Below are 25199 nucleotides of genomic sequence, written 5' to 3'. Positions count from 1 at the left end.
AATGCTTAGATAGCATTTTTCTTTAGTAGTTCACTGAGTTATATTTGGTTGTCTATTTCATGTAGAGGGCATGGGGGTTGTGTAGTCATACAACCACAATTTGCAGTGTTGATGCTAAAACACAGGGGAAGAAATACTAGAATGTAGTTTTCCAGTGTTGAAGTGAAAGAGCATAATCATTGAGCGCCAGGATTTGTTACTGTTAATACCCAGGGTGGATAATGGATTGACCATAGCAGGGATTTCATGTAGTGATAGTGTTACATGAGACACTAGCTGTAAATAGAGTTTTATTTATTTAATTAATTTATTTTATATTATTTCTTTTTTATTGTCTGGGAATAGACTTTTTTTTAGTCGTGAGTAATACTGTCAACATCAGATAATGTTGCTTGTTTATTATTTAGTAAAAGTTTAATTGTAGTCATTATGTTTTGTAAGTAAGAGAGCATTGTGCTTCTTCTAGTGGGTTCAGAAAATTTGTGGATGTAGACTTAAGATCACAGAAATATTACATCCCTCAAAAGAACCAAGGACTTTCTTATGACGGGTCCTTCTGTTACTTGAGTTATGTGCTTGTTGTCTGTTATTACCATAGTATTTGTTATTTACTTTTAGATTGACACCTCTTCATAGGTAAATATCGCATCTTTTAGACTAGATTGTAAGCTTCTTGCAGGCAGACACTAGGTATTATACTTTTGATGGATTGAAGGAACTGGGACTAGAAGGGCACTATTCCCAGGAATCCTCCCATCCCTACCCAACTGTTTCTAAGGCTGGTACCCCACCCCTGGGTCCCAGGCCTCTGATGCCTCCACCTGAGACTTCCACCAGATGGTGCTCTTTTCCCATTTCTGTTCTTGGGTGTCATGCCCTATTACCCTTTGCCACTTGCCCACTCTTTCTGCAAGGTAGTAGTAGATGGAACACTGGTACTAGAAAGAGAATTTGAAATCAAGTGAACCATCCCAAGTGAAAAAAGAGGTTATAGGTAATATCTAGTGTACAGACTATTAGCTTTGTTCAGAAAAGCCATTTCCTTGGGTGTAAATCAGTCTTTACCATGTGGCTCACTGCTCAAGGTCAATTGCAAGGGTTTTCCTGGTCTTATTAACTTGCCATTGAAGCTCTTCTCAACCAGATGTCATTGGAATTCTAAGATTCCATTTCTAATGCCAGGATAACACTTCAGTTTTAGTCTTTGCTGTCTGTTTGCAAGCAGTGGCTACCAGAGAACAGAGATGGTCAAGGGGTAAATAGAAGTCTCTGGACACTGAGTATTGCAGACAGCCTATCCATTTAGAAGGCACCACTGTTTTGGTACAAAAACTGAAGTTTAGATGTGGACATCTGTAAGTGATCAAGAAGAGATTTGATTTTTTTTAACAGGTGGTTTACCAAGGCAGGGAATGTATGATGTGTTTTAAATTTCTATAAGTCACAGGTAAAATAACACTTTTAATACTTTTGGTTGCAAAAAAAAAATCTAAATGTTCTAGATTTATAACATGACAGATGTTGCCCTTTCTGCATAGCTAGTTTTATAATGCCATTACAATCCTATTCATCTAACCCAGAGGGTCTTATCATATTAGAAGGGGAGAGTTACTCACATTTTTGGAAACCTGATGAAGTTTATGGACTCTTCTTTAAGGAAAAAGAAAACGTACCTTGCTTTTTAACCATAATTTTAGGGAGTTTATGAATCTCTCAAAGCTCAGTTATGGACTCCAAATTAAAGACCTCTGATCTGACTACTCCATGATACTAGGCTCTCTGACAAAAACAATTATACCTTCTCTTCATAGCAGATTTGTTTTCTATTTTATACTTAATAGAAATGCAGTTAATATGAAATTTAGAGCTTGGGCTCTGGAACCAAACAGATGGATACAAATCTTGGTTCTGGCACTTAATAACTGTGATCCTGGTCAGTTTGTTTGACCTTCCTGAGTCTTAGTTTCCTCATCTGTAAAATGGGGATAATAATCGTGCTGACCTTATAGGATTTTGATGAAGATTAAATAAAATAATACCTGTAAAAATATACTTAGCACAATACCTACCATATGTTAAGTGCTGAATATGTTGTTTTATTATAATTAGGAAATGGATTTATTTTTCCTTCCTAGATGTTTCCAATAATATGAGGATAGTTACAGTTGTTTGTCTTATCTACTTCACCAGGATCTATCCAATTAGCTGGCTGAGTGATTAAAGCTTGGAGTATTTTAATCTCAATAATCGTGTTTTTTTGTTAGCTCCATGGTCAAGAATTTGACACCCACCCTCAGACCCCAACCTAATTATTGAGTCAATAGCCTTATTTTTAGGAAAAATCTAGTATTCTGTGAATCTTGTGTGGCAAACTAGAACAACATGATTGCGGTTTGAAAGATGCTGAAATATGTCTGTAAATTGACCATATCTATTTAAATCACTATTTTATTCATGACAGCAGAGCAAAGGACTTGCCATATAGAAGGCATTCAATAAATATTTGGTGACTGAGTGACTGGATTCTGTTATAACAGTAAAATGTCTTAAGAGAAAGAATCCATTTTTCTGAGTGTTTTTAAGTTAAATGATGTTTTCAAGACTTTCCTCCTTCATTTCTTATTAGAGTGCCTGTTCTGCAACTAGTTGCTAGGACTGGAAACTTGTCTGCCTTATTTACTAGCTGTGTAACCATGGGCGAGTTATTTCACCTCTTGAAGCCTTGGTTTTCTAATTTATAAAATGGGCATAATAATAGGGTTAGAGTGTGGAGGAAGTGAGTTAATATAAAAGAGATACTTAGAACAGTGCCCAACAATATGTTCCAAAAATCTTAGCATTGTCATTATCATTAACTAATTGCTACTACTACTACAGTTGAAGTTGCTCTTCAAGACTCCCTTCATATGGATTTTTGGGGCAATGAAATTATTCTGTATGATACTGTAGTGGTGGCTACATGTCATTATGCATTTGTCAAAACCCATAGAATGTACAATATCAAGAGTGAACCCTAATGTAAACTATGGACTTTGGTTGATAATAATGTGTCCATATTGGTTCATCGATTGTACCAAATGTGCCACACTGATGAGGGATGTTGAGGGTAGAGGAGTATATATGTGTGGGTGGGGAGGGCTGTGTGCAAACTCTGTATTTTCTGCTCAATTCTGCTGTGAACCTGAAACTGTTCTAAAAAATAAAGTCTGTTAATAAAAAAATTTAAAAAAGACTCCCTCCATACAGTGGGCTTGTTTTATTTGTTGCATCTTTCCCTAAACTAAAATTCAATTAAAACTTCTTTAATTTAAAAACACAAATAGCAGATTTGTCTTGCATGTAATATAACTGTAAATTTTCAAGGCTTTATTCTGTAGAGTAGACTAAATGTGAAGTCTTATTCTTCCACAAGTAGAGATGGATTTATTTTGACTGAATGTGAAAATCATCATCATCAATATGGTTGCAACATTTTCTCTCTGCTCATTCTGTACTCCTCTTCCAGTTCCAAATATTATTTGCATGGACCTGATGATGTTGAGTATGAATATTGCAGAGGAGTGATAGCTTCCCTTTCATATTGAAGCTGAAACTTCAGAGAGAAGATTAAAGAAGTGTTTGTTATCTATCTGCACAGGCCTTATGTGAAATTCTTAGAGGATTTTAGAGTAAACAGAGCTCTGTGTGTATGTTTGCATGCTTTTTCTTCTATATACTTCTATTGTGGTCTTTGTATTTTGGTTTAAAATTTCTAGTTTCAGACTTGTTGGAGTCTCTGGCTAAGGGATAATTGTTTTCAGAGTGAAGGATAAGAATTAGAAGATGTTGGCAGGATTTGACTAAATGCCTCCTAAAGATTGTGTAATTCTCTAGTGTGGAATCATCTTTCCAGAGAATGTGGTGAAGGCCATTCATAGGATATATTTAACAAGACAAGAGCAAGACCTTAAATGTGTCCAGCAGAGAATAATCCATGGTGCCCTCCAGTGAGGGATGAAATTGCTCACCTTTTGGCCTTGCCTTTTAGACATATCCTCTGTGAGCTGTAGGATAGGGTGTGTGTGTGTGTGTGTGTTTAACAGACTTTCTTTAGGGTTATTACATAATTAATACTTAGAATAAGAAGAGAGGGAAAAGTGGTAGGTTATCAGGATAGTGTTATGCCTTCTAAGAAAGAAGGGAGCTAACATTCCACTTCATGCCATTACACATCAAGATCTACATATGATTTTTATTGACAGAAATATTTAATTACAATATCATCAAGAATAAAGCAGATTCTGATATTTTACTTCAACAAATAGACCTGCTACTTTGTTGGATTAAATTTAATTTATCTGTAATATTTAATTCTTTCTCTATAATCAGGTATAGCTACTGTAGGCAGAAGCAATAATCTTAGTATATATGAACTTACAACATCTTCTTAACTAACAAGAGAAACCAGGAAGCCAGGACACTTTACAGTAGGTAGAGAAGGGAACTGAATATATGTGTGTGAGTTGGAGTGGGAATTGTAGGATGGGGAGCGGACAAAAGAAGAGGTGGAAATCGTTAGTAACATATTTTATTTTAACTGCCATGGCACGGCTAGGTTTGTTTTTTTCTGGTTTGCTGGGTTTTTTTCTTATTTTTCAATGAATGAGAACAGCGTTGGCTAGCAGAGTTCGTGTTGTTGCCATTGTTAACATTTTGGAAAGAGGAGTGCACACACACACAGATTTGTACATGCTCATGCCTTAATTTCTATTTCTGTTGAATTAGAGGTTGCATAATGTTTGGAATCAGGGGCCAAGGCAATGCCTTAAGAGAAATTGGAAAAATAGGAACAGAAGATGGAACATTGCTCACCCCTTTGATAATTTGCTTGATTCGCTGTGTTTTACAGAGAGGAGTTTTATGGAAAACTTTTCACAGTGGCCAGGTTCAGTGGGAAGCTGCACTGTCTGCTAGGTGGAGATTGACCTATCATGCTAATTCCCACCCCTTCCTCCTCTCGCCTTTTCCAGTGAAGATGTCAAAGCTGCCCAAAACTTTTCTTGCCCTCTAACCCAAGTATCTTACATTCCTTCAGCTGATTGCCAGCCCAGAACAGTTTTGAGAAAGAGAAGGGACAAGAAAAGTCAATCACAATATTTCTTCTCCACCTTCTCTTCCTCAACTCTGCTAATTTCCCACAAATTAATATCTGGATTGTTGTAGCAACATACTCCCCACTGATCTCCTTCTCCATTTTCTGAATTTTTATCTTATCAAGAGATAACCTAGATACTCACCAGGTTGCTGTTCCTCCCTAAAGTAGCCACACCTTATTTCATCAAGTATGTACTGGAAGACACACCATTATCACCAATGTATTCCCCTTTTCTTAATCTTTTTTGGACTATGAGTCCTTTTAAGAATTTGATAAACACTGTGGACTCTTTCCCTAGAAAAAAACGCTTATATACATACCCTGAGAAGTCAAGATGAGGTTAGAAAAATATTTTTTCTGTTTAGCAGCATGGAGGTCACTATGTTCATAGTAGGAATTAACATGTAGTGACTGTAAGCAAGATTGGAGTATGTTGAAGAGTGAGTGGGAGGTGAGGAAATAAAGAAAGTTTAGGCAATGTTTTTGAAAATTTCACTGTGATGTGAAGGGAAAGAGGACAGCAGATGGAGGGATATGAAAGGGGTGAAGGAGGATTTGCTTTATTTTTGTGTGAGCATAAATGCTGATGGCAAAGGCCAAATTGACAGGAAAAGGTTGAATATATACAAGAAGAAATCGATACGGAATAATGTAAGGTTCCTGTGAAGGGAGGAGGAAATGGAATCCAAAGTACGATAGACTTTTTGTGGGTAGCCACCATATATAACATTGTTTCTGTGGGGGGAAGAAAAAGCAATTTAGATTTCAAATAAGTGACTTACAAGTGATCCTTTCCACCACTGCCATTTCATTAATTTTAAGACTTTAAGGGTTGTTTTTGCAAATCATTTCCCAAAATAAAAGAGGAGATGGAATGATAGAGTGGACTGCAAGAACACCAACTTGGCTTGGACATTTAAATGTTAGATGACCTTTAGTCAATTGTTCATGCTTCATGTATAAAACCAAGAATTTAGGCCTTGAAGGTATTTCAGATGTTTTGGGGGCGGGTGTTTTAGTTGTCATAACAACTGCGGGTGCCACTGTTATTTGTGCCCAGGACTACTGATGCTGATTTGTCTTGTAATACACAGGACAGGTTGTCACAACAAATTGTCCTGCTCAAAGCCTGCAGAACTCCTGATGAGAAATGCTGGACCATGGCTAGCTAACCACTTAGGACCTTTCCACCTCTAAAGTCAAACTTACCAAAGGAGATACAGAGTTAAATGTCCCTTTCAAAGCCTTTGAGAATCTTTCAAATCTCAGGGATAACCCTTTGGTTTTTCTTAGAGTAGGTAGTAGCTTTGGCTAGTTATTGACTGTTTAGGAAGCTTTTGGACTATATCTACCAAAAGCCAACTAAGACTGAGAAATACAAGTCTGACTTATCTCCATTCTTTTCTTTGTATTTCAGGTACTTTTGGGATTATCAGCCCCAAGGTGAGTCCTCTTCGACAATTTACGATTTTACAGTAAAAATGTGTAGATGGTGGTGTTTACTTCCGTCTCTTCTAAATAAGCTTCACCATAGAGTGGCATTAGCCATTTCCGAGGAAGATCAGTGGAGTGTTTAATTAACCTTCACCCTGCTGGGCTCCCCTGCCCTGCTTTTTAGCAACAAGAGGCTCTGATGCTCTGCTTTCTCAGTGGACTAGATTATTTTATAGAACCAAAGCTTTAATATGCTTTTATTCCTTGAGCTTTGTTAGATGCCAACGGATCCACTGCCGTTCAAATAAAATGGTGGCCGAGTCCATCATAAAAACCTTGGGAGGCCTCCAACTCAGCTAATCCTTCATTTGCTCCAGAAATAAATTCCGGTATGTTACCTCCTCGATCACAGTGTTCTTCTACACAGCCTGCCTGTCTGGCAGCAGAGAAATGTCAGAAATGGAGTGGTGTTGAAATTCCCACTAGAACAGTGTTATCACATTTTAATATGAGCCTCACTGCAGCCTCAGTGCTTCTAATTGCTTTCAAACCATTGTTTCCCTGCTTTTGCTTGATGAACCCAGCATCTGGCATGATTCTGAAAAGTACAACAGACAGCTGTGTGCAAAATTAAAGAAAAAAAAGGCAGGAATCGAACATATTTTTAAAGGTTCAAAATTGGAATTTTTTTCTGAATTCAGTTTGAAGGGATGTCTTTAAAGTATATGCATTCTTTGTTTTTGGTATTCTGGTAGAGAATGTCTGAAACATCATTCTGAATATTAATTATCTTAATTTATATAAATGGGGGGTTTTTATTTTCTCAGAAAATCAGTTTTAGATTAAGCTTGCAAACAGCTTTATGAACTGTTTTGCTCTATAACTTTTTTTAACCAATTGCAAACTTTTCCTTTTATTCTCTTAATATTGTCAGTATATCCAGTCTCAGTGAGCAGTAAAACCTTTAAAAATTCAAGTTGTAATGATATTAGTTTTATTGAAATTTTAATCTTTCTAGCTCATACTTTGTTTTAGGGCATTTCAAGTCTATATAGGTTTTCTTTAAAAGCAAACTTTAAGAAATAAAAATCTTACATTTTAAAGCTTTTTGATGCCTCCAAGTTAAAGTTGTAGCATTTATAATATTTTAAATAACGTCATGTGGTGTTACTATATATTCACTGTCCTACAATGCTTATGGCTGAAAACATAGACTGAGAATAAAGAATTACATGTAATAATGTCGCAGTTGGCTTTGCAAAATGTGAAATATACTATTCAGGGAATGGCCCTATAGTTCAGGGTTTAACAGATGTTAACCAAAATCCACAGAGGGCAGAACATGAATTTGAACTGGCAGAAATGAATGAAACTGTGAGGGTAGAATTAATTACCTAAAGGAGAAATAAAGAATTATTGTCAGAGATGTGGTATAATAATGTGTTGAGAAGAGAAAATAATTTTGGAAGCTAACACAAGAGACTATGTGGGGCTAAAAAGACAAAAGGCACATCTTACCAGCTTCTTGTAATAGAGGCAGTGCAGTTACCTTCCGGCATAGGGCAACGTCTACACAGACTTTCTCAGAAAAAGGGCAGAGGTAGGACAGCCAAGGGGACAGCTGGAAAGAGTTTATTTAGAACAGAAAACTGTATTTGCTTCTTGACAATGATTGGATATATATAGCAAATTCTTTGCTCATTTGAAAGTAAATGTAAGTAAAGATCAGATAGAAAAACCCATATTCATGTGTCTTACCCCCAGCTTTGCTCCTCCCCCTGACACTTTTTTTGTGGGGAGAAGAGGGAGGAGTATCTTTTGTCTTGCCCTTTTGATCGGATCTTAGCTGATTGCTTCAGAAACTGGTAGAGTGGGTGGGAGCAGTAACAGGTCTTTATAAGGTACTATAGGATAATTTAGGGTTATGAAAAGAATAGAAATATGTAAGAAAGAGAACAGATGGCAGAAGAATTTTAAAAGCCCTGTAAGGCTAGGGAGTAGTAGGGGAAGGGAATGAGAAAGGACGAAATGATATTCCCAAACTTTCCTAGCATTTTTATCTATGGCAGGATTCCTCTGTGCAGGAAGATGATGGGATGAATTTTATTAACTGTGCATTTGCCTAAATACACATTTGTGTGCTTCAGGATATTTGAACTAAACCAGAGTCTGGTGCCTAGAAGGAAAATAGTCCTTAATTATAAAAGATCTCTTATTTATAAATATCTTTATTAGCACACATTTAAACATCTAGTTATGTCTGTGATGAGTTGGTACAATGTACTGAAAAGGTAACCTTTAAAGAAAGATGCTTGGAAGAGTGGACTGTCCAGACGTAGAGAAGGATTGCAAGCAAAGTGTTTCTTATCAATCATTCTATTCAATCCCAAGTTTAATGTGGTGGAGGAGTGACTGTTGAATAGTATTAGGGAAAGTTTTGTCCCTGTTCTGGAGAAGAAACATAGCATGGTAGAGTGTGGATGTTACAGTCTGACAGACCTGGGTTCAAATCCCACCTACACCATTTAACTAAAGGTTATGTGACCTTAGCAAGTTGCTTAATTTCTGTGACGTTAGCTTCCTTGTCTACAAAATGGGGATGTGCCAGACATTGTGTTAAGTCTTATTTAACCCTCAGAATAGCCCTATGAAATAGGTACTGTTAATATACCTATTTGATAGATGTGGATATTGAGGTACAGTGAGGTTAAGAGAATTGCTCAGGGTCATGCCCCTCAAGGATTCTAGCTCGGACAGTATGACTTCATAGCATTCACTCTTTTTGGAAAAATAAATAACAGCTTTATTGAGACACAATTCACACATCATAAAATTCACCCTTTAAAAGTGTACAAGGCAATGCCTCCCTCTATCTGACAGGCCTGGGGTAGTTACTGCTGCTAAGGTTTCCACTGCAGACGCAAGAGAAAAAGAGTCCTTGTGCTTTCTGTCTGATTGTGACAGGCCAGATTGAATGAGGGAAGACAGGGAAAAAATTTTTTGCAACTCAGGTGTAATTTTGTGAACAGTATAAGCCTGCTCTACTCCAAAGGGGAAAAAAGTATGCAAGTCAGTGGTTTTTAGTATAGTTACTCAGTTGTGCAAGCATCACCAATGTCTAATTTCAGAACGTTCATTACCCCAGTAAGAAACCTCATGCTCATTAGTAGTTCCAGAGCCCAGTATCTTCATTGCTGTATTTTACTGTCTCACTGCAGAGTTGTTACAAGGATCAGTAATAATATATGTGAGCCCTAGCATGGTACCTGGACGTAGTGTAGTTTCTGTTTATAATAGTGTTAATGCTAATTCTTTTCCTCACATTTTCACTTAAATTTTCTTATTAGTCCACTGTCACCTTCCTGAATGATGTTCATTAAAAAAAGAATGAAACATAGGGAAAACAAAACATAATCCAAATAATGTATTACTCTAATGTAGGAGGAACGGAAATGAAAGAGCTCTTTTAATGAGCTCAGATACAGTTGGAAAACATGGGAAAGGCTTTTTATTTTTTAATAAGATAGAGAATCCTTTGATAATTCAAGTCCTGTTTACTTTAAGAACTTTTTTTCTGCTTAAGTTTTCGCTTAAGTTTACCAAGAAAATTCATTGGAATCTTTGCCATGGAACTTCTATCATTTCAGTAATCAGATCTCTAAAACATGATATTGGTCAGGTGTCTAAACAACAGTATCAGTGTTACCTGTTAGATGTGGTGACAATAGCACTTAATGGCATTCAGCATACTGACAATTATAGTTGAATCAAAATTTCAATTATAAGACATAATGTGTGTAATTTAAATTTTATTACAATAAACGTCTTGATGAATATTAGAAAAATTGCCCACCATTGGCCCAGAGTCTAAAACAAATGACACAATATTTAAATAAAAATTTAAGAAAGACCCATGAGAATATTATAAATATATATAACAAAATCATATTTTTTTTCTGTCCAATGGTCACTCACATTTGTGATAGTGGTAAATATGGGCCAGTGAAATTTCTTGCCAGTTTGCAGATTCTTTGAATATGGATGGTATAGAGGGTTTATGAGAAAATTATTTGATATATTTCAGTATGAAACTTCCCACTGCATGAATCTTAAAAATCTTATTTTGAAATGCCAAGTCTGTATCCCTTGTCAAATTAAATTATCTTGGCAAAAGCAATTAGAGCAAAGTGAATAAAGAAAATGTTATCATAAAGCCACATTAACTGTAGATTAAAAGAGATTTGAAAGGAATTTCAACTAATATGTGGATCTTATTTGCATCCTGAGTCAAAAAACTATTAAAAAATTATTAGAAAATTAGAAATTTGAACACTGACTTGATATTTTATGTTAATAATCTGTTAATTTTTTAGGTGTGACAATAGCATTATGTTTTTTTTTTAAAGAATCCTTAACTTAGAGAGATGTATGCTGTGGTATTTAAAGATAAAGTAATAGATTTCTGACATATTATTCAAAATAATACGGACAAGGGAGAAATAAATGGGGTAGGGGTGTGGACGAAATGAGATGGATCATAAATTAACTCTTGTTGAAGCTATATATGGGAGTTTATTAGACTGTTTTATCTACTTTTTTACATGTTTAAAATTCTCCATAATGCAAAGATAGAAGAAAAAATCTAGGTTGAGATAAATAAAAAATGTTATATTCTTTTATTTCTATTATAAAACTTAATACATTAATGCGTAAGATACTTTATGTATCTTGGACACAAAATACATAGACTAGTGAGGTTTTTATTTCAAGTTTAATGTTTTGTGATGGAAAGAGCATGAGCTTTGAAATCAGACCTCGGTTTGAATCCCAGATCGTCCACTTACAAGCTTTGTGAACTATGGCAAGTAACTTCCTCATCTACAAAATCTTGCTAATAAAATCTACTTCACAGTTATGAGTTGTAATGAATTACAATGAGATGATGAACTCAGAGGAGTGCTTGCCACTTGGTAGGCACTTACTAAAGTTATAGCAGGTATTATTTTTATGTTTCAAAGTAGGGCTATGCAAGTAAATCCGTGTATGGAAATTAGATAATGTACACTTCATGTATCTTTACATAAAATTCTTCCATTCCAGCTGAACCCTGGTGTAGGGCCATGTAACTCACCATGTATATATTTGTGAAGTTTTCATTTAAAGGTTGTATGTGCAGAATTTTTATTGGTAGACACTTCAGAGGTTAGATTTATGAGCTTATTGCTCTGTAATGTCTGAGACATGTTGAATCGAAGCATGGATGTCACTTAACTTCTCGTCTCTTACTATCACATACTCGCAGCATGTAGTTATGACAACTACAAGAAGCAAACCATTAAAGCAGCAAAGAAACACTGTCTTAGCACTAAAAAAATGGAGAGAAGGGTTTTGCTTTGGAGTTGAAGAGAAGTGTTTTTGAATTAATGGAGTGTACAGTGATTTTAGTAAGTTTTATTTATGAAAATACTCTTTGCATTCATGCCAAAAGGTTTTAGCACAGTCACAAGTAGGATTTATACAAAGAAACATAGCCAAAATTTATGACGTGTTTGCAAATGTAAGAAAAAGTCTGAATTTACAATATTTGTAATTTATTGTTAAGTATCTTTCTATCACTATTCCTGGAATGCTAATATTTTATAAACACAAGTGTTGGTTATGAACCTACAATATCCTAACTCATACTACTTTTTAAAAAGAAATCTTTCAGAATGTTTTCCATGTCTTTTGGGGATTTAATAGAGGGAAATGTACACAGGACAAATACTCCTGCCTTTGGCTTTAGCCCAACCTTTTAGCATCAACAATCTTGACAGCTGCTTTTGTGGGTTGACTTCCTTTGGGCCTTTCCCCTTTCTTTATTTGCTACATTTTATACAAATTAATCTGTAGAAGGCAGATATACATAGACGTTGTTTTTGAAGTTAATTGCTGACTTTGATACCTTTTCAAATATTTTACTTCCTATACATCTACTGGCTGATTTTTTTTAAAGAGTGGAATAATGCAATAGTGCATTTTTAAATTAATGCACTGTTTTGCAACTACTGTCACAGAGGGTAAGATTTTTTTTCAATAAAAGGATTCACTTTTTTCTTTTTAACTTCAAAATTTTTCTAAGATTTTCATGTGTTTTGTAAATGTCCTATCCTGGAGCACATGATCTTAAGACATAAGAAAAAGAACTGACTTTCATGCAGGTGAAAGAAATCATTTGAATTAGAAGCTGCAGCCTTCTGTATTCCCTACACAATATATTATACACAAAGATGTTCATTTATAGCATTGTTTGGAATAGCAAAGACTCCAGACAGCCTAAATGTTCAGCACTAGGGGACTAGTTAAATTAAAGTATATTTCATGCATTTAATGGAGTACTACATAGAGGTTAAAAGAGTATATGTGTATCATGGAGAGCTCACCAAGGCATATTGGTAACTGAAGAGGGTAATTTGGACAGTGTATAATTTCTGTGTATGTGTTTGTATGTGTGTGCACAAACATGCATGCACGTGTACTTGCTTTTATTTGTGTATAGAATATTTTTGGAAGGATATACATGAACCTATTAACAGTGGTAGCCTTGTTGAAGAGGGGTGCTGGTGTGAGTACAAGACAGAATCATCATTATTTATATCTTTTGCTACTGTTTGAATTTTCACCATGCGTATAATTTTTTAGCTAAAAATTAGTTAAAATAAAAATGAGATAAATCTATTTGTGCTGACATGGAGCAACCTCCATGATAAATGACTAGGAGGAAAAGCAGGATACAGAACAAGACAAATGCTACCATTTGTTAAAAAAAAAGAAAGAGAGAGAGAGAGAGACATACTACCCTCACAGATACTTGTTATATTTAGATAGAAAATTCATAGAACACCCAAGAAACATCACAATGGTTGATCTGAGAGAAGAACCAAGAGAAGGGAGGGAAGATGAGCTCTCATTACATGCCTTCTTGTAAGTTTGAAATTTTTGCTCTGGGCATACTTAACTTTTTTATTTAATAAAGCTTACTGTAATTAATAATACTATATTGTGTATTTGAAAGTTACTAAGAGACTATATCTTAAAAGTTCTCATCCTAAGAAGAAAATTTGTAACTATGTGAGGTGATGCATGTTGACTTAACTTAGTGTAGTAATCATTTCTTGATATATACATGTATCAAATCATTGTTGTACCCCTAAAACTAATATACAATGTTATATGTCAATTATAGATCAATAGAACTGGGGAGAAAAAGAAACGTACAAAAAACCTGATTTAACATAGTAGCTCTTTTTCAGTAGAAGCATGACTTGGTGGTTTATATCTACTCACTTTTTTCCTTCTTATTTATTTGTTTATTTTTACATATGAATTTATAGAGAAGACCCTGCTGACAGAATTCTGTGTTGTTTAGTGTTTGAGAACCAGTAGTACATAGGTGTGTTGAGTTGGCATTACTTAAAAGTGAATTTTAAAATAAATAATAAAATAGTATCATATAATACTCATGATAACTGGTAAAGAATACATTTTTAACCCTGCCCCAGTCTTTCTTTTTTCCATGTGTGGTAATTAAGAGTTTATAGAACTTCTGATTCTTTGTCATTATGTAGATGGCAAAGAAAATAAAGTAATTGATAAGTGAATGACTGATTTAAGTTTATTTTATTTAGCCTGGAAACTTTTGTTGAGAAAAAAAACACTTATAAATTATTTCTCTTAGATAGAATTATCCTTGGACCAACACAGAAAACCAGGTAAGTAGTTACTGAACATAGAATCTTAGCATAAGAATTAATCTACCTCAGGAATTCTGACTCTGATGAATTTTCATGTTCTAGACACGAAGTATTGAGGGAAATATGTGGTTAATTTGAATATAAAATTTCTTGGGTTTCTGCTTGAAACTCTTTGTGAGTAAGCCCTTAGACTTAAAGCCTGGTGAATTTGTTTGATATTTGGAGGCTGAATAATGTGATGGTTGAGCTGATTCTATTATAAAGCATTCGTTTTTCACTCTGCTTCCCATCAACACATACTTCTTTCACAAACTTGTTTAGTAGTTATCATTTCCCGGGATGGCTGAAGTATCACTAACACAGGAAAAGAAGTGCTAAGTCACGGACAAGGGGATTTATATGGTGTGTAAAATAAAGTTTCCAGTTACAGCTAACTCTTGTGAGGCAAAGAGTAGAAGAACCAATCTTTGAACCTACCTGTCCCTGTCAGCTGACATGTGCTTAACGCACTTGTACCAGCCCGAGAAAGTTCTTGATCACAGTTCATCCCCTAAAAGGTATTTTCCTAAACTCGAAAGACGATACCACTTTCCTTAAGATTTGTGCACTTTCCTTGCATTAGTGGTACCCCAATAAAAAGGAAAAATAAGTTTTAAATATAAGGAGATAATTTTCCATGTGAAACTCCTTTTCCAAAAGGGACCAAACATTGAACAGAATTGTGGATGGTAAGAGATTTTGGTTGTTGACATTATTACACACATGTTATTTTCACACATGAAAGGAGTTCTTGTTTGGGGTGGAGTGGGGCACAGGGAGGCCAAATCTCGTCATCCTTGGCCTTTACAGCTGTAGTGGTACTGGAGGTCTATATGACTCACAAAGAAACTCACCTTCTCTTCAGTATGTTAAAAGCTGTTTTACATTTTCAGGCCTGCTGATCTCACCCACAATCCATTCTTTATTATGTGTTGTTTTTATTTTTACTCCTTGATCTTTTGTAAAACTTTTCTTTCATCTACCTGTAGCCTGTAGCTCATGTAGTCCCATTCTTCTTTAGCAGAAGATACTGGAATTGCAACTGGCTTTATAGTTCCTCTCAAGAAGAAGTAGTGTTGTAAACTGATTGGGGTATGATAGATCCTAGAAGGTGTCAGGGCAGGAAGGTCTACTATAATTTGTTATTTCAGAGAAAGGAAAGGATAAGAGGGGAAGAGAGAGCAAGATAAACCAATAGTAATAAAATTGCTACATTTATGGCTAACTACGTATTTTTGAAGAATTTTCCTACTGTGAGATTGAAAGCATGATGGTGCCAGAAAGGAAATGCATTCTTTAACTAAGCCAGGTCAAAGGTGTATTTGCGTGTGGAACACGTTGGCTCATTTTCTATGAAGCAGTGTCAAAATATCCAGGGTCCAATAAAACCAACAAGAAAGTGATGGGAAAAATTCAGTATGTTGCTCTAACTAAACCCAAAGTGTTGTGTTAAATTTGGTAAGCATGAAATTTATGCTAAAAAGTGGGTTTTTTTTTAAAATCACTGCAACAATACTAACTACTACAGTAAATTTGAACCTGTGAATTGGATCAACATTTGGCCTCATCTGTTAGTTCCATGCCTAATGTGACTACTAGTAGTACTAATATTTATAATAATTTATACTTTTGATTATAGGTTTACTTTACTGAAGTAAAAAAAAAAAGTACTAATTAATAGCACATGCCATAAATCCAAGGCATTGGCTGTCATTCAGTATCCTGTACCTTGAGTAATGACTGTAATTTATAAAGCGTGCAGATTTGGAGACTGTGCAGCCCAGTGGGTCAGAACAAGAGCTTAGTAATCAGACAAGCCGGGGTCAAAGCCTGGCCCTGCCAGGTATGAGTCACTTGTATGACTTTGGGTAGGTTATGTAATCTCTGTGTCTCAATTTCTTCATCTGCAGCTTTGGGTTAATAATATATCATAAGATTATGCTGAGGATTAAATGGGATGGTGCATGAAGGGTCTTGATCCAGGGCCTGTAACCAGTAAAAGTTCAGTAAGCTATTATATTTTTTGTTATTACTATAGCTGACTCTCTCCTGTAAGTCAGAACATGTTGAAAATTCAGTTGAATGGCTTCATAATAAGATTTAAACACTGAGAATACAGTCAGTGGAAAACAGAACTATTAGCCAATAATTCCAGGTTATGATTGCCTAGTTGCCATATGATAAATGCATTCATTTTACAGTATATTTATCCACATACTATGAAATACCTGGATTTACATGTTTTGAATTATGTCAAAATCTCATTACTATTGAAAATATTCTAACTCAGCAGGTTCCATTTTAGTACCAGTTGAACAACAGCAGTAGTAGATGGAATGTGTTAGTGTAGAGCCAAAATGATTGCTGACAAGCTGTAATTTGCTTTATGAAGTGTGCGTTGTCACATATACAGTTATCTGGTTTATATTTGTTGCTGTCAGCCCTCCAGTTTGTTAATGTCCAGAAGTTATGCCTTTATGTGACACCTAAGAAGGGTTAAAAATCTCAGCATTTTCGAGGGGGGAGGGGAAGGAGCAGAAGTGTTCACAGGGTGGCTACCTTTTTTTTTTTTCTTTTTGAAGAACTGGGATGATGCTACACACTGCAGCCCACCCTACTGGTCAAAATGGAAAACTACATCAGACAGGACCCTTTTTTTTTTTTAAAGGAAGGAGGGAAAAAAGAACTTTTCTATTGGCTCCCCTGGGCATTTTCCTGTCCAGCCCCCCACTGTCAGATGTAGTTCATTTTGTAAATATTATTAAGCTATGCTGTCCTTTTGGCTGTTGGATTCATAGGCGTAGTGACTGCTATAACCGTCTTATCAATTCGGTTGCATTTCTTACCATTTAGACTGCTACTCTCTGCAAATGAGGTCCCTAAAGTTTCTTAAGATGTCTGTTACTGTTAGCATGATTATACAATTAGTAAACAGTATCCAAAGCTAAAAAACTTAGTCTTAGGCTCAATTTATTTCTTATACATTCAAGATTCAGTTGGAGCAACTTTTTAAAAGAATGATAAATGGAAACTTTCTTTACCTGGCCCATCATTTGTTCTGTAGACTTAATGGCATTCAGTACTGTTATAGTCACTGCCAGGGCCTTGGGGGGAAAAGAATATTTATACATTGAGTTATGACTAGATGTAGGAGAGGGGGGAAAAAAGATGGGCAGAGAGTCAGACTGTATAGAACAGAGAAGAATTTGAGACCTTCACTACACATGGATTAATCACAAGAACTAACCATGCAAATCCAGATGGATATTTAGAAATCGGTGAAGCCTCTAAGATGTTCTGTGGGAAACACCATACATTTTCTAGTGCATGAGTATGTGCAAAATGGTATCTTAATTTATGACGGAAGTGCTGACAGAACTTTAGCTTTGGTGTTACAGATGTGCTCCGTAATATGTTTACATGTGAATAGCATTTCACATATATGGGCACATATGTACCCAACATATTTCTTTAGTTGGTGTTATATTCAATAACTTAAGTGAGTGGTTATAATAAGGAATAATAAGCTGCAGTTTTGCTAATCTTACCTTAGCAGGATCAGACATAAATGATCACAAACTATAGTGAGCAGCATTCCTAGTAAATTGGTCCATGAAAATCTGGCAATCTTAATGCTCTCAAGCATGAAAACTAACTGGATTTGGATCAGGGACCTTTATTTGTAGCATTTTATTTAGGATTTATTAGTTTAAAGAAGGAGCTGTGTGTCTCATGTGTTCTTAAATATTAAATAGAGTCAGAAGTCATGTATTCCCTTCCAATGGCAATAATAAAAATGAAAACCAAAAAAAGGAGGCAATTTTACATTGATTTCAATTTCCTTACATTATCCAAAGATACTTGGTGAATAGCAAAACCCTAGAAAATTTTGAAGCACTCTGTACAAATAGTTGGTTGCAGGTATGAATAAATTCTTTATAATATAGCTCATAATTAATTAGAAGAAAAGTAAAAGATGATGACTTTATACTAATGTAAAAAAAACTGAGCCTTTACATACTGAATAAGCAAACATATATTTATGGTTTATCTATTTGTTATTCTCATTTTTCATGCTTAAACTACTTTCTGTCTTTTTTCTTTCCTTCTTTATTATTTCTCTGGTAAAATTATCACTATGGCCTGTTTTGGCCCCTAAATGGTACCTGCAAGTTCAGCATCAGATGGGTTTGCTGTGAGTCAAGATAGTTACAAGGGGAACATCATCATGGTTCATTTTTTTCCCTTGCTTTATTTGGAATTGAATTAGGAAATGAAAGTTTTTAGCAGTTTAATTCACTTCTCCATAAAGTTTATGGAGCAGCAACAGCTGGTTGAATCCATGGCAGAAAAGCCAACTTCTAGTGGCCAAGCTATTGTTTCAGAATTAAGGCAGAAAACTCATTAGCTGTTAATGAAAACACAGGGAATAAAAACAAATAGCACCAGAAACCCTAGCAAATAATTACCTTACACCTGACACAAAGCTGCTTTATCTTTCTGCTCCAACCCTCAGAAATTCCCAACTTATCACTCTACGGAGCATGAATGAAATTGAGTTTGACTCTAAGGAAAGAACAACAGAGAAATCATCCTCCTTATAGGCCCCTCAGCACAGTACTCGGTGGAGAACCTGCCATTGAATATACTAAGGAGTGTATCTGGCGCCCAATTCTTATGACACTTAGGACAGAGGAGCAAATTACCAGCTAATAGCAGGTGAACGCTTGATATAGTTCCCCCAGATCTTGTTTAGAAATGCAAAGGGAAGGGACTGGAGGTAGTGGATGTGATTAATGGAGATATTGTGTGTTAGAATATATATCTGTATAGAAATATATTGATTCTGAGTGAGTTGCAATGGGAAAGTGTGTCTCTAGTGGCAAGGGGTCTTGCTTGCAAGAAAGCCACTCTAAGCAGATGGAGTTCTAAGCCCTAATTGTAGAGCTGCTGAGTGGAAATGTCTGTCACTATAGTTTGTGATCATTTATGTCTGATCCCACTGGACTACAGTTGTGGCCACTTGGAACTATGATTGTAAGAGCTATGGATGAATCCAGAGATGACTTGCAATTATGTTTTAAGGAAAAATGATGTTCTAAACTTCAACAAACCCAAAATGATCACAGTAATTGCTGATTCATCTATAAAATTTTTCTCCCATGCATCTTGAGCAGTTGTAATCATTTTAATTACAAGGGAGTGTCTATTCATATAATGTCATAGGCTTTTTTCTGTGTGTGCCCAAGGGAGGTGGGCCACTTGATATGACACTAAAAACACTTATAGCAACATTTCCATCATCAGGAACTAATTACACCAAGATGTAAAACATATTTTTAAATGTTTTCCTTGCAGCCTTTTTTAGTACTGACCTGGGCTCTGTTTTTGCTGCATTGAGTAATATACCTTGGTTGTTGTGTACTTTACGGAGGTATGGTCTTGTATTTGGCACAGGAGTGGCTGTTAAAAGCCCACCTTGGGTAACTATATTCAGAAACTATAGAAATCACTGGAAGTGACTTTTCCATCTGAAGTTAGTAAATCAGATGCAAAATCCAGACAGATATTTTGGGTAAGACTTTAAAAACAGAAGCTCTGAATGCAACTGTATTGGATCCTGGAACAGAAAAACATTGGTGAAAAGAACCGGTAACATCCAATTAAGTCTGTAGTTTAGTTAATAGCAATATACCAATGTGAATTTCTTGGTTTTGACAGATATACGCTAGTTATGTAACAAGTTGCCATTGGGGGAAACTGGTTGAATAGTATATAGGAACTCTGTGTACATTATTTGCAATACTTATAATACATTTTAAACTATTCCAAAATAAAAAGTTCATTAAAAGAAAAAACAGAACAAAACAAAGCCTCTCCTGATCTGCTTTTTTTTTTTTTTAAATCCTGGAATGCTACATCTAAGAGTAAATTTGTCAAATTTCTGAAGCAAGCAAAAAACTTTGAGTCTAGAGTGATAGTTGCTAAGTAATGTTTAGTATATGCTACAAATGTTAAATTTTACTTGGCAACCCAAAGTACAGTTTTTTTTTAAATGAATTTTGCTTTGGTTCAAAGATTTTTAATTCCTTTAACCTCACTGCCAGGCAGTCCATTTAGGTTTTCTTGATAATGTAATTTCAGTGGATTTGCAATGATGTAGATTTGAGTATTTTAACTCCCAGTTCAGTATTTAAGGATTTTTCTGCTTATAGTAGAAATTTCACAGTACTACTTTAAGCATAACTGTAAGCTTTGTATCCTGATTAAGTTACCTAGGAAAGGAGAGCATTTTTTCTGGCTCCAGCCAGTGACTGTTGTGTGAGGTTGTTTATTTGTTTGTTTTAATTTTACTTTTCTTCTCCACAATAAACTCCTTAGTTTATTTTTAAAGTCCTATATCTGCAGATGTTCAACTCTCTTATGGACGTCTACCTACCATTGAGCATCCATAGAAGAGTCTAGATATAATCATCTAATTTATGGAAAGAGAAGGCTACAGTGATTCACTTTTAATCATTTTATATCCTCCCTATCCTTCTAGTTTAATTGTAGGAAATAAACTTTTAAAGTGAGGCAATACAGATTCTATGTAGGTTGTTTGGTTTCACTGCTCCCTAGTTGAAATCCAGGGCCAAAACTCCACAGTTGTTTACTGAGATTAGCATTGGCGATTTCCTTTGGAAATTAGTATTTGAGATAATATTAAATTCAGTTGAAAATCCCCTTTTCATGTTTGTGAAATGAACTGAGCAGCTGTTGGTGTCCTTTTATCAGCAGCCTGTACCTCTGTTTGGGGGATTTTAAGGAAAGCCATTTGCAGTGCAGAGCCTTTTCTTCTGGTTTCTGAATGAGCTAACATCTTCCATCTAAACCTTTTAAAGTATCATAATAGTATGGGCCACTTATACAAAATATAATCCAATGTATGTTGAAAACACCCAAAAGGGATTAGCATTGTTTTAATTGCATAATTCAGTATTGTATATACATTACCTTTCATCAAAGCCATTTTACAGAACAAATATTACCTTCTTAAGGCTTTTAGAATTCCTAAGAGGTTGATTGCATAGGCTGTAAACTAGAATTATAAAGAGGGAACTTCCTTAAGATTGCAGAACAAGTAGTGATTTAAACTGGAATAGTCCAGGTTCTCTCTAATTTTACTTCCCTTATTTTTCAGAGAAGGAAAGAATATTGACTTTGCTGTATTATATTATGTATAAAAGTTTAACCTTTTATGTAATTTATTCTCTTTCATTTGGAAATAGAGGCATTCAGGGTAAAAGTTGTAATTAATGGAGACACAGTATATATAAGTTTTATATATTTATTTAGCTATGTTTTCATTTTAAGTGTGATGGAGAAATTTCCCTCTGGTAGCAAGAGGTCTCCTCACTCTAAGCTAACCAACAGATTCTAAGTTCTAATTAGTTGAATGGAAAATTTCCCATCAAGATAGGTTGGTTCTTGAGTATATTTATATGTTTCTCTTATGTTAATGGATAGTGGCCATATCCATCAAGTAAAAGACATATCTTTTTGGTATATCTGGTATATTTGAATAACAGAAGGAATCTACAAAGACCTTTATAAAGGTATCAAAAATATGACCTTCTTTTCTTTCCTTTGGGCCCTCAGGAGGAGACCACGCTGAAAATTACTTTGGACAGGACAGCTCTGATGATAATCACAGTGGACCTCATGGCCCGTCTCTCACATCAGATGCACCTTTTTTGTCAGATTATCAGGATGATGGTGAGTGTCATCTTCCTGGCTTTAGGGTGACCATACTTTGTACTTTTGTCCTGGTGTCTTTGCCTTTGGTCATATTGAATCAAGCAGCCTTCACAGGGTTCTCTGTATTGGTAATCATTAGTTTGCAAAGAGCAACTATTTGTTTCATTGTGGTGCTGATCCTCCTAGGTAATTCAGTACTTCTAAAGTTAATGTATTTACGGAAACACTAATTCCATATTGGAGCAGGAAGACATCATTATTGACCTTTTTGTAAGAACTGTAGCTGAAAAGCTAAGAGGGCATTTTAAGATTGCAGGGCCCAGCTTACCAGTCTTTCAGATTTCTTAGCTTCACTGAGTTTCGTGAGAATTAGAGCTTTCATTTAATGATTATTGAATTATTGCTTTATTGTGGATTATTTGAGACCCTTGAGCTTATCATATTATAATAAGATATCATTTTTACCCATGCTTTCACATGCTCTTAACCATATTGGTGTTGTTCAAGGGGAAGGGGAAGCCACAAGAACCACAATGCAAATCTTCCTGGAGCATCTATTTTATTTGAGTTTGAGAATGAGAGGAGTTAAATAATTCAACTGTTATGAACATTATTTTTATATTAAAAACACATTGATATGTAATGCAAAATATATATGAATTTTTAAGATACAAAGATACATGAATATAAAAATATTGGCCTTGTGGCTGCCAGTTTCTGGCTCAGGCTCAGACATCCCGGGAGTGGGGTTTCACTGTGTCTTTTCTGGCATCTGGCCACTTGAACAGAAGGTTTGATCATCACTGATGCACATGGTTATCTTATCAAAGTCTCTCTTGTGCCTCTACAGTGGGGGAAAAAGGTAGAGATGCTACTAAACTGAATATTAAATTGGAAGCATATTATTCACTTAGGGATTGGGAGTAAAGTTGGTAAATTACTCTTTATTTTTCATTATTAGTCTGTGATCTTTCTATTTATTTTTCTTCCAAATTTCCCTCCAACTTTGGCATTTTCCAAGCATTTGTAATCCCTATATCCTCTTCTGTTTTTAATTTATCCATTAATTCTTACTTCATTTAGCCCTTTTGGTGATTCATATTTTCTCCCTTTCATTGAATACATAACCACCGAATGAGAGCTGTAGATTCAGTCACACAGAAACGGTTATTTTTGCTTGAGCTTTGTATACTACCACGATTAATAACACCCAAGGTTTAGAATTGAGCCTCGTAGTGAGATCTGTTTATTGGTTCAGGTATTACACCAAAAACATTGTTTGGATTGAAAGTTTAATAATTACCTTGGTAGCTGATTAATAATTATAGAAAATTAACAGTGCAAAGCATTAAAAAAAAAAACCAACCTTTCATTTGTTTTTGATCAATCTAATGCTTGACAGCATTAGAACAATAGTACTTCATTAATCCATAGGTCACTTATTTGGTATTTGATATTTCCAGCTTCTCCAAACACGGCTGAGAACACAATAAGTAAACCAGAAGACTTCTAAATGGAAATAGATGTTTCTGAGTCCCAGATTAACATTTATGTACCTTATTCTTGGGAAAGCCCCTGAGGCCCTCACTGGGGATTCCTCTTCTTACAAATGTCTAGCCATTACAATGTTTTGATTTCTGAGCGCACAGTAAAGCATCCAATTAGAGGGAAAAGTACCATAAAGTCATTAATTAACAAACAACATTGAGGAAAGAAACAGGAAAATAATTTAAAATCTATACAAAAACGAAATATATAAATAAAACAAAATTTATATACAAACTAAAAGAAGTAGCAGTCTGGGACCATATTGAACTGTGGAGAGAAATGGAACAAACTCTCCTCAAAGAGCTCAGTACCTTAATACAGTGAAACTTTTTGGCTATCATTTTTTGAGCTCTTACTATAATGCCTTGCATTTGTATTCTAAGCACTTTGCATGTATCACCATATAATCCTCAGAACAGCCCTAAGAGGTGGATAGTAGGATTATCCTCAATTTACAGATAAGGAAACTGAGACTCAGGGAAGTTAACTTATCTAAGACCACACAGCTAAGTAGTATTACCAGGATTTACGCCTACACAGTCTGGTTCTAGAACCTCTGCTTTTAACCATTCTGCTATCCTTAAAGCACTATCGTTATGTGAGTTATCAAAAAAGATGGATTCATATTCCAGATATTTTGGTTAAGACTATACAGATACATATAGTAGGTTTTAAAATATTATCATTAAAATGGTTGAAATTAAAGGAAATAGCTTTGAAAGAAGTAAACCTATTACCTGGAAAATTCCAAAGTGGAAGCTTTGTTCCATTATAGTTCCCCACAAGAGGGGAATTAACTGTGTTAGTAATAATATATTTTACTTAATAGATTTTTATTTTCAGTTCTGTGCATAAAGGTTAAAAAAAATTCCCAAAATCACACTGTCAATGGCAGAGGTAGGAATAGACTTGTTTATGTGTTAAAATTTTGATTGTAGGATGATGAGATAATGTTTACATATGAGTTTCTGCAAAGCATTGACCCTAACACAGTACCTGAATGCCTGATGCATAATGGGCACAATAAATGTTTGTTTCATTCCCCTGAAAAATAAAGATATATATATTTCCTGTGAAATTAAAGAGAAGCTTATGAAGATGTTAAAATTTTAAGTAAACTTTACATCCTACCTAACTAGATTGCACCATTATAGAGAACAGTAACACTTGATATGCTATTTATCCATTATTTTAGCAAGTACTTATTTAGATATTATAAGGTAATAGCAAGGGACTGTGCTGAGCTGTAAGTGAAATAGGCAGTAAAAAGTCGAACATAGTCGCTGTCCTCACAGAACTGACCGTCTCATTGGGAAAACACACTATTAGTAAGTTGACAAATGGACAAATATAAAGTCAGTGTCTTCATTTGCTGGTAAGAGAGCTAAAGTGACCCTTTAGGAATAAAAGTTATTCTTTAACTTTCTTTGTAGTGACATTATTTTAGACTTCTGGAATTTTTATCCTTATTAGAAAAATGAAAGATCATTGTTAAAATATTTCAGCTTTGTTGCCTTCCGCCTCCAGCCAGAGCAGTGTCCTAAATGTACAGTAATGAAAGGACACACAGT

The 25199-nt window shown here is 35.1% G+C and overlaps 1 protein-coding gene across 1 annotated transcript in view; it reads left to right on the top strand.

Annotated features, from left to right (window-relative positions):
• Window positions 1-25199, top strand: part of SKAP1 (src kinase associated phosphoprotein 1) — a 257324-nt gene that overhangs the window by 54137 nt on the left and 177988 nt on the right. The window contains exons 3-4 of the mRNA XM_031686090.2: window positions 6552-6577; window positions 21982-22098. Coding sequence (XP_031541950.1) covers window positions 6552-6577; window positions 21982-22098 — 143 coding nt within the window. The remainder of the gene's footprint in view (window positions 1-6551; window positions 6578-21981; window positions 22099-25199) is intronic.

This window comes from Vicugna pacos, chromosome 16 (genome assembly GCF_048564905.1).
Source record: "Vicugna pacos chromosome 16, VicPac4, whole genome shotgun sequence".
NCBI classification, from domain to species: domain Eukaryota; kingdom Metazoa; phylum Chordata; class Mammalia; order Artiodactyla; family Camelidae; genus Vicugna; species Vicugna pacos.
The sequence above is the reverse complement of the archived record's forward strand: the minus strand, read 5'-3'. Positions and strand labels throughout refer to the sequence as shown.